Genomic DNA, 15,091 nt, shown 5'->3' with positions numbered 1-15,091 from the left:
ACACACATGGTGCTGACCACACACATTCTGCACATGGTGCTGACCACACACATGGTGCTGACCACACACATTCTGCACATGGTGCTGACCACACACATGGTGCTGACCACACACATGGTGCTGACCACACACATGGTGCTGACCACACACATGGTGCTGACCACACACATGGTGCTGACCACACACATGGTGCTGACCACACACATGGTGCTGACCACACACATGGTGCTGACCACACACATGGTGCTGACCACACACATGGTGCTGACCACACACATGGTGCTGACCACACACATGGTGCTGACCACACACATGGTGCTGACCACACACATGGTGCTGACCACACACATGGTGCTGACCACACACATTCTGCACATGGTGCTGACCACACACATGGTGCTGACCACACACATGGTGCTGACCACACACATTCTCCACATGGTGCTGACCACACACATGGTGCTGACCACACACATGGTGCTGACCACACACATTCTGCACATGGTGCTGACCACACACATGGTGCTGACCACACACATGGTGCTGACCACACACATGGTGCTGACCACACATATGGTGCTGACCACACACATGGTGCTGACCACACACATGGTGCTGACCACACACATTCTGCACATGGTGCTGACCACACACATTCTGCACATGGTGCTGACCACACACATGGTGCTGACCACACACATGGTGCTGACCACACACATTCTCCACAATATGCTGACCACACACATGGTGCTGACCACACACATGGTGCTGACCACACACATGGTGCTGACCACACACATGGTGCTGACCACACACATGGTGCTGACCACACACATGGTGCTGACCACATACATGGTGCTGACCACACACATTCTGCACATGGTGCTGACCACACACATGGTGCTGACCACACACATGGTGCTGACCACACACAAGGTGCTGAGCACACACATTCTCCACAATATGCTGACCACACACATGATGCTGACCACACACATGGTGCTGACCACACACAAGGTGCTGAGCACACACATTCTCCACAATATGCTGACCACACACATGATGCTGACTACACACATGGTGCTGACCACACACATGGTGCTGACCACACACATTCTGCACATGGTGCTGACCACACACATGGTGCTGACCACACACATGGTGCTGACCACACACATGGTGCTGACCACACACATGGTGCTGACCACACACATGGTGCTGACTACACACATGGTGCTGACCACACACATGGTGCTGACCACACACAAGGTGCTGAGCACACACATGGTGCTGACCACACACATTCTGCACATGGTGCTGACCACACACATAGTGCTGACCACACACATGGTGCTGACCACACACATGGTGCTGACCACACACAAGGTGCTGAGCACACACATGGTGCTGACCACACACATGGTGCTGACCACACACATGGTGCTGACCACACACATGGTGCTGACCACACACATGGTGCTGACCACACACATGGTGCTGACCACACACATGGTGCTGACCACACACATGGTGCTGACCACACACATGGTGCTGACCACACACATTCTGCACATGGTGCTGACCACACACATGGTGCTGACCACACACATGGTGCTGACCACACACATGGTGCTGACCACACACATGGTGCTGACCACACACATGGTGCTGACCACACACATGGTGCTGACCACACACATGGTGCTGACCACACACATGGTGCTGACCACACACATGGTGCTGACCACACACATGGTGCTGACCACACACAAGGTGCTGAGCACACACATGGTGCTGAGCACACACATTCTCCACAATATGCTGACCACACACATGGTGCTGACCACACACATGATGCTGACCACACACAAGGTGCTGAGCACACACATGGTGCTGAGCACACACATGGTGCTGACCACACACATTCTCCACAATATGCTGACCACACACATGGTGCTGACCACACACATTCTGCACATGGTGCTGACCACACACATGGTGCTGACCACACACATTCTGCACATGGTGCTGACCACACACATGGTGCTGACCACACACATTCTGCACATGGTGCTGACCACACACATGGTGCTGACCACACACATTCTGCACATGGTGCTGACCACACACATGGTGCTGACCACACACATGGTGCTGACCAAACACATGGTGCTGACTACACACTAGGTGCTGACCACACACATGGTGCTGACCACACACATGGTGCTGACCACACACATTCTGCACATGGTGCTGACCACACACATTCTGCACATGGTGCTGACCACACACAAGGTGCTGACCACACATGGTGCTGACCACACACATGGTGCTGACCACACACATGGTGCTGACCACACACAATATGCACATGGTGCTGACCACACACATGGTGCTGACCACACACATGGTGCTGACCACACACATGGTGCTGACCACACACATTCTGCACATGGTGCTGACCACACACATGGTGCTGACCACACACATGGTGCTGACCACACATATGGTGCTGACCACACACATGGTGCTGACCACACACATGGTGCTGACCACACACATGGTGCTGACCACACACATGGTGCTGACCACACACATGGTGCTGACCACACACATGGTGCTGACCACACACATGGTGCTGACCACACACATGGTGCTGACCACACACATGGTGCTGACCACACACATGGTGCTGACCACACACATGGTGCTGACCACACACATGGTGCTGACCACACACATGGTGCTGACCACACACATGGTGCTGACCACACACATGGTGCTGACCACACACATGGTGCTGACCACACACATGGTGCTGACCACACACATGGTGCTGACCACACACATGGTGCTGACCACACACATGGTGCTGACCACACACATTCTCCACATGGTGCTGACCACACACATGGTGCTGACCACACACATGGTGCTGACCACACACATGGTGCTGACCACACATATGGTGCTGACCACACACATGGTGCTGACCACACACATGGTGCTGACCACACACATTCTGCACATGGTGCTGACCACACACATTCTGCACATGGTGCTGACCACACACATGGTGCTGACCACACACATGGTGCTGACCACACACATTCTCCACAATATGCTGACCACACACATGGTGCTGACCACACACATGGTGCTGACCACACACATGGTGCTGACCACACACATGGTGCTGACCACACACATGGTGCTGACCACACACATGGTGCTGACCACACACATGGTGCTGACCACACACATTCTGCACATGGTGCTGACCACACACATGGTGCTGACCACACACAAGGTGCTGACCACACACATGGTGCTGACCACACACATGGTGCTGACCACACACATGGTGCTGACCACACACATGGTGCTGACCACACATATGGTGCTGACCACACACATGGTGCTGACCACACACATTCTGCACATGGTGCTGACCACACACATGGTGCTGACCACACACATGGTGCTGACCTCACACATGGTGCTGACCACACACATTCTGCACATGGTGCTGACCACACACATGGTGCTGACCACACACATGGTGCTGACCACACACATGGTGCTGACCACACATATGGTGCTGACCACACACATGGTGCTGACCACACACATGGTGCTGACCACACACATTCTGCACATGGTGCTGACCACACACATTCTGCACATGGTGCTGACCACACACATGGTGCTGACCACACACATGGTGCTGACCACACACATTCTCCACAATATGCTGACCACACACATGGTGCTGACCACACACATGGTGCTGACCACACACATGGTGCTGACCACACACATGGTGCTGACCACACACATGGTGCTGACCACACACATGGTGCTGACCACATACATGGTGCTGACCACACACATTCTGCACATGGTGCTGACCACACACATGGTGCTGACCACACACATGGTGCTGACCACACACAAGGTGCTGAGCACACACATTCTCCACAATATGCTGACCACACACATGATGCTGACCACACACATGGTGCTGACCACACACAAGGTGCTGAGCACACACATTCTCCACAATATGCTGACCACACACATGGTGCTGACCACACACATGGTGCTGACCACACACATGGTGCTGACCACACACATGATGCTGACCACACACATGGTGCTGACCACACACATGGTGCTGACCACACACATGGTGCTGACCACACACAAGGTGCTGAGCACACACATTCTCCACAATATGCTGACCACACACACGATGCTGACCACACACATGGTGCTGACCACACACATGATGCTGACCACACACATGGTGCTGACCACACACATGGTGCTGACCACACACATTCTGCACATGGTGCTGACCACACACATGGTGCTGGCCACACACATGGTGCTGACCACACACATGGTGCTGACCACACACATGGTGCTGACCACACACATGGTGCTGACCACACACATGGTGCTGACCACACACAAGGTGCTGAGCACACACATGGTGCTGACCACACACATTCTGCACATGGTGCTGACCACACACATAGTGCTGACCACACACATGGTGCTGACCACACACATGGTGCTGACCACACACAAGGTGCTGAGCACACACATGGTGCTGACCACACACATGGTGCTGACCACACACATGGTGCTGACCACACACATGGTGCTGACCACACACATGGTGCTGACCACACACATGGTGCTGACCACACACATGGTGCTGACCACACACATGGTGCTGATCACACACATGGTGCTGACCACACACATGGTGCTGACCACACACATTCTGCACATGGTGCTGACCACACACATGGTGCTGACCACACACATGGTGCTGACCACACACATGGTGCTGACCACACACATGGTGCTGACCACACACATGGTGCTGACCACACACATGGTGCTGACCACACACATGGTGCTGACCACACACATGGTGCTGACCACACACATGGTGCTGACCACACACATGGTGCTGACCACACACATGGTGCTGACCACACACATGGTGCTGACCACACACAAGGTGCTGAGCACACACATGGTGCTGAGCACACACATGGTGCTGACCACACACATTCTCCACAATATGCTGACCACACACATGGTGCTGACCACACACATGATGCTGACCACACACATGGTGCTGACCACACACATGGTGCTGACCACACACATGGTGCTGACTACACACATGGTGCTGACCACACACATGGTGCTGACCACACACATGGTGCTGACCACACACATTCTGCACATGGTGCTGACCACACACATTCTGCACATGGTGCTGACCACACACAAGGTGCTGACCACACATGGTGCTGACCACACATGGTGCTGACCACACACATGGTGCTGACCACACACATGGTGCTGACCACACACATTCTGCACATGGTGCTGACCACACACATGGTGCTGACCACACACATGGTGCTGACCACACACATGGTGCTGACCACACACATGGTGCTGACCACACACATGGTGCTGACCACACACATTCTGCACATGGTGCTGACCACACACATGGTGCTGACCACACACATGGTGCTGACCACACATATGGTGCTGACCACACACATGGTGCTGACCACACACATGGTGCTGACCACACACATGGTGCTGACCACACACATGGTGCTGACCACACACATGGTGCTGACCACACACATGGTGCTGACCACACACATGGTGCTGACCACACACATGGTGCTGACCACACACATGGTGCTGACCACACACATGGTGCTGACCACACACATGGTGCTGACCACACACATGGTGCTGACCACACACATGGTGCTGACCAGACACATGGTGCTGACCACACACATGGTGCTGACCACACACATGGTGCTGACCACACACATGGTGCTGACCACACACATGGTGCTGACCACACACATGGTGCTGACCACACACATGGTGCTGACCACACACATGGTGCTGACCACACACATGGTGCTGACCACACACATGGTGCTGACCACACACATGGTGCTGACCACACACATGGTGCTGACCACACACATGGTGCTGACCACACACATTCTGCACATTGTGCTGACCACACACATGGTGCTGACCACACACATTCTACACATGGTGCTGACCACACACATGGTGCTGACCACACACATTCTGCACATTGTGCTGACCACACACATGGTGCTGACCACACACATGGTGCTGACCACACACATGGTGCTGACCACACACATTCTGCACATGGTGCTGACCACACACATGGTGCTGACCACACACATTCTGCACATGGTGCTGACCACACACATTCTGCACATAGTGCTGACCACAGAAATCATTCCCATAGTACCTTGAATGCCGAAAAGTAAAGTCTGACCAGACTTTGAATGCCATCAAGTAAATTCTGACCAGACTTAAAACGAGATCAAATACCTGCATACAAGAAAAAAGATGAGCGTTCGCCAGAGATAAACAAAGTTTATGTTTATATAAATATATTTTCCGCGATTAGACATTTGCAAGGGTAGATGATTAAAAAAATATTCCAGGGGAATTAATTCTCGGAACGTAAACCGATTTGTTATGGTTGCAAAAAAAAAAAGTGAATCTATTCTTGAAGCTCTAACGTTGATATGAAAAATTTTCTTTAAATCATTTTTTTTAAATAAATTTTATTTTGATTACATCTTTCTATAAACACCTGAGACATGAAACTTTAGCTTTTCTCAAAGGGGAAATGTTCTTACAAAAGATTTGGCGTAAATATTGGATTTTATCAGCCACAGTGTGGTAAAAAAAAAGTTTAGGTAAAACACAATCACCAGAGAACTATTATTTTATTTCCTTCTGTCAAAAGTAAAAACAACATTTTTTCAAACGTGTTATTATTTTCAGAGTTTTCTTTGCTGTACAACATTTCATTTAGTCTACAATATTTACTTTTTTCAAACCAACACATTTGTACGATATCTACTGGCTAAGATGTATCAGGTAGGGCGGAGCTAAGGTAAAGCCTTCATCGGTCTTTAATTTAGAATGATTGGAAAAATATTCAAGTATAATATTATAAAATAGTTCAAGAGTTAAACACATCCCCTTCCCATTGTGCCTACTGGCATTAATTTATGCATACAGTTCACCTATTAATTAATGTGGAAAAATCATTGTTTTTAACGTAAGTGATTATATTTTGGTGTCACTCCTTCTAATGTTGTTCATTGAAAATTCTTCTATATATTTTGATTTTTTTCGTCATGGCGTCACCCTCACCCAGTGCGGTACGCACCCCCCCCCCCCCTCGCGACGCCTCTGACGGACATAACATATTGACTGTTGGAGGGATTTCCCTTTAATGTTACAAGCAAGCACGAAGAAAAAGGATTTACAGCTAGATCTAGTTATGTGTGCCTATTTCTGTGTACAAATGTGAACGACTGCCCTACCACTACACCACTAGTCATAGCCTATTAGTTAGGGAACTGCTGGCTTAGTAAATACGATAAAATGGCATATCCAACACATTTTGATCTGGCCGTCTGTTTTTTGTTTTTAAAAATGGCAACTACTGTTGTAGCAGACAATGAGATCTACGCAACATTGTCAGTGATTGTACACGGGGATTTAGCTGAATCTGCGCTGGTGAGACGATTCAAACAAAAGCAAATCAAGATCAGAAGTAAGAAAGTTTACTTTTTTTGTCGGTAACCCGCGAATAAAGTATTTTTCAACTTTTTAAAGCTTATTTTCAATGCATGTTTTTTCTAGGTCAGCAAAAGTATAAAATAATAATGTATCGTATCGGATGTTTCATCTGATATCGCTTTTGTTCTTGTGTATTGACAAGGCTTAAAGGTCAGATGTGGGGTTTGAAGAACGATTCTACTAGCGCGGGGAGGTGGCATATGAAATATAGCACTTTAATATTTATAATTATCGTAGCAATTTTTAAAAATATATTCTAGATCTAAATCAAATCAGCTAAATGATAAATCGATTATTAAACTACGTAGACTAGATCTATTTAAAAATACCTCTGAACGATACCGTGTCCGCCGCCTTCTGCCATCAAAGTTGGCAGAACAAATTAGGTCAAACGTGTTGAGCTCCTTAATAAAAATAGTTTGAATATTTTATTTTGTTTCTATTTTATTTTTATGGTTGTACTATTACTTTTTAGACCTAGATCTAAAATATCGATCTAAAATCTACCTAAATTCTAAAAATATTTAATTTTTAGAAGTCTACATTTTTCGAAGTTTTAATTTTTTGTCCAGTGTCCGTTCCCCCGCAAATTTGACCTCTCATCCTACCAGAGGAAAATGTCTGAATTAGGCCTAAAGAATGAAACACTCATCGTCTGCCTCTCCGTCAAACTTTCATTTAGAGTTGTTGAGCTAAAATCCAACGATCCAACCAATTATGTGTAAAATGCTGTAGGGTTTTGACGTTTCCAAATTTCGTGTTTGACATGAGAATATCAAAGGACGAAACTAATGGCGATTTGACACGATATATCAACACACACACACACACACACACACACAATAGACTAAGCCTGGATATAGATCTAGTCTAGATCTTGCCAATGGCAGAGAATACGCGAAGTTTCATTTAGGTAAACGATATATATAGATATAAGTATAAGATCTTAATACTTAAATTACTTTCAATTTTTTAATGGCCGCCGACGTCCGTCCTAAAGAGGTACTTTCCTGTATTTCTGGTTTTTAAAATACCGATGACATGAGTGCCGTTTCAGGTAGGTAAACGAAATTTCAGACAGTCATTGGTATAATATCATATTCACTGGTTTCTTTTAAATTTAGAGTGATTTCCAATGACGGGAAGTAGTGCTTCACGCTGTTTCTGACTTCTCAAAAAAAAAAATCATAAGCATCTTGACTCTCTATCGTCCTTCATGGGCGGCAACCTGCGAGCAAATTTCGACCACTTCTACTAGACCGATATACTTTAAAAATTTCACGACAATGCGGTGTGACATAAAATGTAACTTGATAAGATATTAACTTTAAAAAAATCAATCAAGGTTTTTTTTTATTAAGTGCTAATTTTCCGCTCTGTTATACACACCTTGTTTGCTTTCATTTCGTGAGCAATTCTTTTTTTCTACTCGATTCTATCCTAATTGAATATTCGAGAAAGTTAAGGGGAAATCACGCCGCTTTATTTTTATTCAACTTGCCTCCTGGTCATGTCGTAAAGAATGAAAACCTGCAAACCAATTTATTTCTCCTCTAGTATAAGCGTGAATGGGTGCGTCGGTTCTGCTTGTATTTGCTACCATGTTAGTCCACATCAGTTTTAGTGTGGGATATGAGTGGAGACCACTGTATTCTAGTGTGTATGTGTGTGTGCGTGTGTGTCTTGTGTTATGCTGGATAGAATACACTGTGTTGCTGTTTAACATTATGTGTGGATGGATTTAAATATTGCAAACAGTCGTTTGTTTTCTTTAAGTCAAGTGTTTTGTAACACATCATCACACTGGTCATATCAACAACAGAAAGCTGTAGCATACATACGTAGGCCCACATCATCACACTAGTCATATCACAACAGAAAGCTGTAGCATACTGTAGCATACATACGTAGGCCCACATCATCACACTGGTCATATCAACAACAGAAAGCTGTAGCATACTGTAGCATACATACGTAGGCCTGCATCACCACACTAGTCATATCACAACAGAAATCTGTAGCATACTGTAGCATACATACGTAGGCCTGCATCATCACAACAGAAAGCTGTAGCATACTGTAGCATACATACGTAGGCCTGCATCACCACAACAGAAAGCTGAAGCATACATACGTAGGCCTGCATCATCACACTAGTCATATCACAACAGAAAGCTGTAGCATACTGTAGAATACATACGTAGGCCTGCATCACCACACTGGTCATTATTTAATGTCAGCATCATCACACTGGTCATTATTTAATGTCAGCATCCTGGTCAGTGGTCAAGGGATCCGTGATATTCCCCAAGGCGAAAGTGGCCTTTCTGATCGTGGAGCTCACCAAACCAGCGACGGATGGATGCCCGGGCCAAATTTCTTCTACCTCAGCTCTGGGAGCGAGCGACATCGAGAGGTCAGTGGTTCGAGTCCATGTTTGGCTTTGTACGGGCTTGCCCGATTTAAAAATAGCAAAACGTCAACTTTTGCTAGCTTTATTTTATCGCATAACAAAACAAAAAACAGTTCAAATTGTGTGCGATGTGCCGGGAGTAGATGGTATTATAGTCAGGGATGTAGGAAAAAAATTATTTACAGTTGGTGTTACTGGTAAGTTGGTCGTTCCTGAATGTCCATACGTTCTGTTTCACTTTTTGTTTGTAACCATAGACCAAGAATTATGTGATCTCAGTCCTATGAGACGCAGTATCTGGGCTAGTATGACGCAGTATCTGGGCAAGTATGACGCAGTATCTGGGCTAGTATGACGCAGTATCTGGGCTAGTATGACGCAGTATCTGGGCAAGTATGACGCAGTATCTGGGCTAGTATGACGCAGTATCTGGGCTAGTATGACGCAGTATCTGGGCTAGTATGACGCAGTATCTGGGCTAGTATGACTTGGTATCTGGGCTAGTATGACTTGGTATCTGGGCTAGCATGACGCAGTATCTGAGCTAAAGACTAGGAAAAAAGTATCCTAACTTTAGGATCGTGTAACCAGAAGGCCATCCACATACGCCAGCCCAATCTAAAATGTTTTCAGTCGTTTCAAAATGGCGGGTAGGGGGCGTGTCCGTTTGTGTCGCTAGGTGGTCTGTTTGTACTTCTTAGACAACGATAGAGGTAGCAGCTAAAAATAGATTGCATGTGATTAAATCATGATTGATTTTTCACACAAAAACGTGATTGATGATTAAGAAAAAAATATTGAGACACGCAGTGATTAGAAATATGATATTATGTTCAAGTAAAAATGTAAAAACTCAGACATGATTGTCTGTATGTTCGAAACGCGAGATTTTGTCAATTAGATTAACCGCCTTATATCACATTAATCATCGGAGAACGAAAAATAGGATTGAATAGAAAAATCTCCCGTTCTTTTTCTCTCCCCCCCCCCCTTGGTTTTATGCTTGCCCTACTCAGTTTACTTGTGTTTATTTATTTCTCTTCTAATCTAGCAATGGCGTCACTAGGCTGGGTGTCTATAAAAGGTTGCGTCCAAAAGGTTGCACTATTGCTAGTGTTGTTACTTTATTTAATATGCTAATCAGAAAGCCGTTAAATGTTTATCTTGCTGTGATATCTGTTAGTATATCAAGTTCCTTAAGTAACTATAACTTAAATAGTATATTGTAACTGTATATCAAGATTATGTGTATTCAAAAAATGGGCGCAGTGATTTTTATTTCATTTTTATTTTATATTTAACTGGAGGGTAATGTACGTACATACCGTAGAGTATCCATGTCATTTATTGAAGAGGATGGAACATTTATTGTGTCAATAGCTAGTGGCCTCCAACACAAAGTTGTGCGTCAATAGACACAGTGGTGCGTTGTTCTTCTTAAACATGAGCCGAAGACGTCAGCACATTTGTTATAAAAAATGGCCAGGTCTTAGAGTTAAAAGAAGATTTATTTTGACAACTGTTGTGCTTAGGAAAAATGAACACGTACCACAAAAATATAAGTCTTTGATACGTTCAACAGCAAGCCACTTTAAATAAAAAATTAAATATACTTTAAAATAATTTGTTTACTCTATAGTTGAGTTTGTTTTTTTTTGTTTCCTCCGTGAAGGATAAAAGGTAAAGGGGATTGACTTATGTATTAGGTGGCAGTCTTGGAACTGTGGTATTTGGTGGCACGTCTTGAGGCTGTGGTCAAATATTTCTGGCTAACTCATAACTTTCTATGTCAAAACCAACAGATGTGTTTGAAGGGGACTTTGCTGGTTCAGTCGTGTGTTTAAGTCAAACATAATCTCACACACACAACCTCACAATCACACACAGACTTCACAATCACACACAGACCTCAAACATAACAGAAGAAGTTCACCATGTCATACATCAAGCGAGTAGCGGATTAAGGGTGGGGGGGGGGGGGGGGGGGGTAGAGAGGACTGCAGTTAGGAGCCCCCGATTTTTAGAGGCCCCCAAATTTACTGCTTAATAGTTGGTTTTCACTGCTTAATAGTTGGTTTTCACTCTAAAAGCCAAAATTTTGATGTTTGCATCACAAAGATTCATATTTTACAAAATATCTAATATGCACGCACACACACACACATATATATATATATATATATATATATATATATATATATATATATATATATATGTATATATATATATATGTATATATATATATATATATATATATATATATATATATATATATATATATATATATATATATATATATATATGTATATATATATATATATATGTATATATATATATATATGTATATATATATATATACATATATATATACATATATATATATATATATATATATGTATATATATATATGGGCCCCCAAAAATTTTCAGCAAGGGGCCCCGCTCAAGCCTTATCCGCCCCAGCCACTCACACCTCCCACACCAAACAAAAGTGACTACTGAATGATTCTGGTCTTCCCCCCCCCCCCCCCCCACAGAATGGACAAGTTTGTCAACATCCACGGCCACTGCTACATCGTGTTACAGGCCCCTCTCTTCACAGACACAGAGCTCAGTACACTGTCCTTCTTACAGACCAAGTGAGTCAACTTCTCTTCATTGTCTACATCCCGACACTATACTGTCACCCCACTGTCGTTCTTACAGACCAAGTGAGTCAACTTCTCTTCATTGTCTACATCCCGACACTATACTGTCACCCCACTGTCGTTCTTACAGACCAAGTGAGTCAACTTCTCTTCATTGTCTACATCCCGACACTATACTGTCACCCCACTGTCCTTCTTACAGACCAAGTGAGTCAACTTCTCTTCATTGTCTACATCCCGACACTATACTGTCACCCCACTGTCCTTCTTACAGACCAAGTGAGTCAACTTCTCTTCATTGTCTACATCCCGACACTATACTGTCACCCCACTGTCCTTCTTACAGACCAAGTGAGTCAACTTATCTTCACTGTCTACATCCCGACACTATACTGTCACCCCACTGTCCTTCTTACAGACCAAGTGAGTCAACTTCTCTTCATTGTCTACACCCCGACACTATACTGTCACCTCACTGTCCTTCTTACAGACCAAGTGAGGCAACTTATCTTCATTGTCTACATCCCGACACTATACTGTCACCCCACTGTCCTTCTTACAGACCAAGTGAGTCAACTTCTCTTCATTGTCTACATCCCGACACTATACTGCCACCCCACTGTCCTTCTTACAGACCAAGTGAGTCAACTTCTCTTCATTGTCTACATCCCGACACTATACTGACACCCCACTGTCCTTCTTACAGACCAAGTGAGTCAACTTCTCTTCATTGTCTACATCCCGACACTATACTGTCACCCCACTGTCCTTCTTACAGACCAAGTGAGTCAACTTCTCTTCATTGTCTACATCCCGACACTATACTGTCACCCCACTGTACAGCCCCCCCCCCCCTCTTGATTGACGTAGGCCTACACAGTAGTCATCTTAATCAACAGACTTCTTAAGCGCGCTTACCTCACCGTCTTGATTACACATTCAACATTGAGCTTATGGTTTGAAAGTTTTTAATTTGGTGTCGGCTTGAAACCAACCCCCCACCCCCCCCCCCCCACCCCCCAGCTATCTCCAACACAAAGTCGACGTGTTACCTGCTCACAGCTACGATGATTGTATGACGGCAATGCTGACCATTGTATCGGTAAGTTATGTCAGTTTATGGTGTCATGTCGGCATATGGTGTCATGTCAATATATGGTGTCATGTCAGCATATGGATTCATTGCCGTTAGGATACAGTGACATGATATTGATACCATGGTGTTGTGTTGAAATATGGTGTCTTGTTCAAATAGTTTCACGTCAAACTGTGGTGTCTTGTTCAAATAGTTTCACGTCAAACTGTGGTGTCTTGTTCAAATAGTTTCAATGGTGTCTTGTTCAAACAGTTTTACGTCAAACTGTGGTGTCATGTTCAAATAGTTTCACGTCAAACTGTGATGTCTTGTTCAAATAGTTTCACGTCAAACTGTGGTGTCTTTTGCTGTTACACAACCTCAGATTCTCAGAATATGGTGCCATGTGTTATGTCAGAATGTCATGTAAGAATACAGTGTCATGCCAGAATGTCACGTCAGACTTCAGTGCCATGTGTCATGTCAGAGTATGGTGTTATGCCAGAATGTCATGCCATGTCATAATATGGTGTCATATGTTGTTCTAGCTACAGATCCCGCCAAAATCAGACCTCCTCCACCAGAGATTTTGTGACCTGATGACCGACATCCTCAAGCCTTTCCCCGTCAAGAAATTCTGAGCAAAAAAATCTTGCCCCAAGTCAAGATTTACAGGGGAAAAAATATTTCCATCACGCTGCGTAGAGTTAAAGGAAATTTAATTCAATGTCTGCCTAATTTCGTTCCACGTCATTTGGTTTTTTTATATTATTATTTTGCCAAAATATTGGGGGGTGGGGCCGTATCATGTCTACCAGCCCATTACACCTGCATTATCTACCAGTCAAACACAGAAAGTTCAAAACATCTTTCCAAAATCATTCTCCTGACATATCCATTGAAAAGTTGTCAAACTCACCTCAAGAAAATAAAAGTTTCCAGTTTGATACATTATCTGCAGCACTATCTTGCCTGACCAGCTAACTGTCAAACTAATTGTATCCGAAAGTTATTGGAAAAAAAAATGTTTCATCTAAAAACTAAATCTAAAAACCACATCAGAAACCAGAGTAATGAAATCAATAATCCAGACAATCCAATTTCGTCCCAAAGTCGTAAAATACATTTCTTTTTTTAAATCTAATTTTTTTTTTTTAATTAAATCTTTAATGCGGGACTAATAAAATCAACAATCCAGAGGAAAATTACATTGAACTATTGAAGTGAAAGAATACAAACTACTAAAATGGAA

General features: G+C 44.6%; 1 protein-coding gene across 1 annotated transcript; it reads left to right on the top strand.

Annotated features, from left to right (window-relative positions):
- Positions 1–7,505: 7,505 nt before the first annotated feature.
- On the top strand, positions 7,506–14,989 carry LOC131954100 (uncharacterized). Its single transcript, XM_059317622.1, has 5 exons — positions 7,506–7,678; positions 9,976–10,120; positions 12,654–12,755; positions 13,788–13,866; positions 14,388–14,989. The coding sequence occupies exons 1-5, from the start codon at positions 7,507–7,509 to the stop codon at positions 14,478–14,480; spliced, it is 591 nt and encodes a 196-aa protein (XP_059173605.1). The 5' UTR covers position 7,506; the 3' UTR covers positions 14,481–14,989.
- Positions 14,990–15,091: the final 102 nt, after the last annotated feature.

The sequence above is a fragment of the Physella acuta genome, unplaced genomic scaffold, assembly GCF_028476545.2.
Source record: "Physella acuta isolate Inbredline_101_S28 unplaced genomic scaffold, ASM2847654v3 ptg000972l, whole genome shotgun sequence".
Taxonomy (NCBI): domain Eukaryota; kingdom Metazoa; phylum Mollusca; class Gastropoda; family Physidae; genus Physella; species Physella acuta.
The sequence above is the reverse complement of the archived record's forward strand: the minus strand, read 5'-3'. Positions and strand labels throughout refer to the sequence as shown.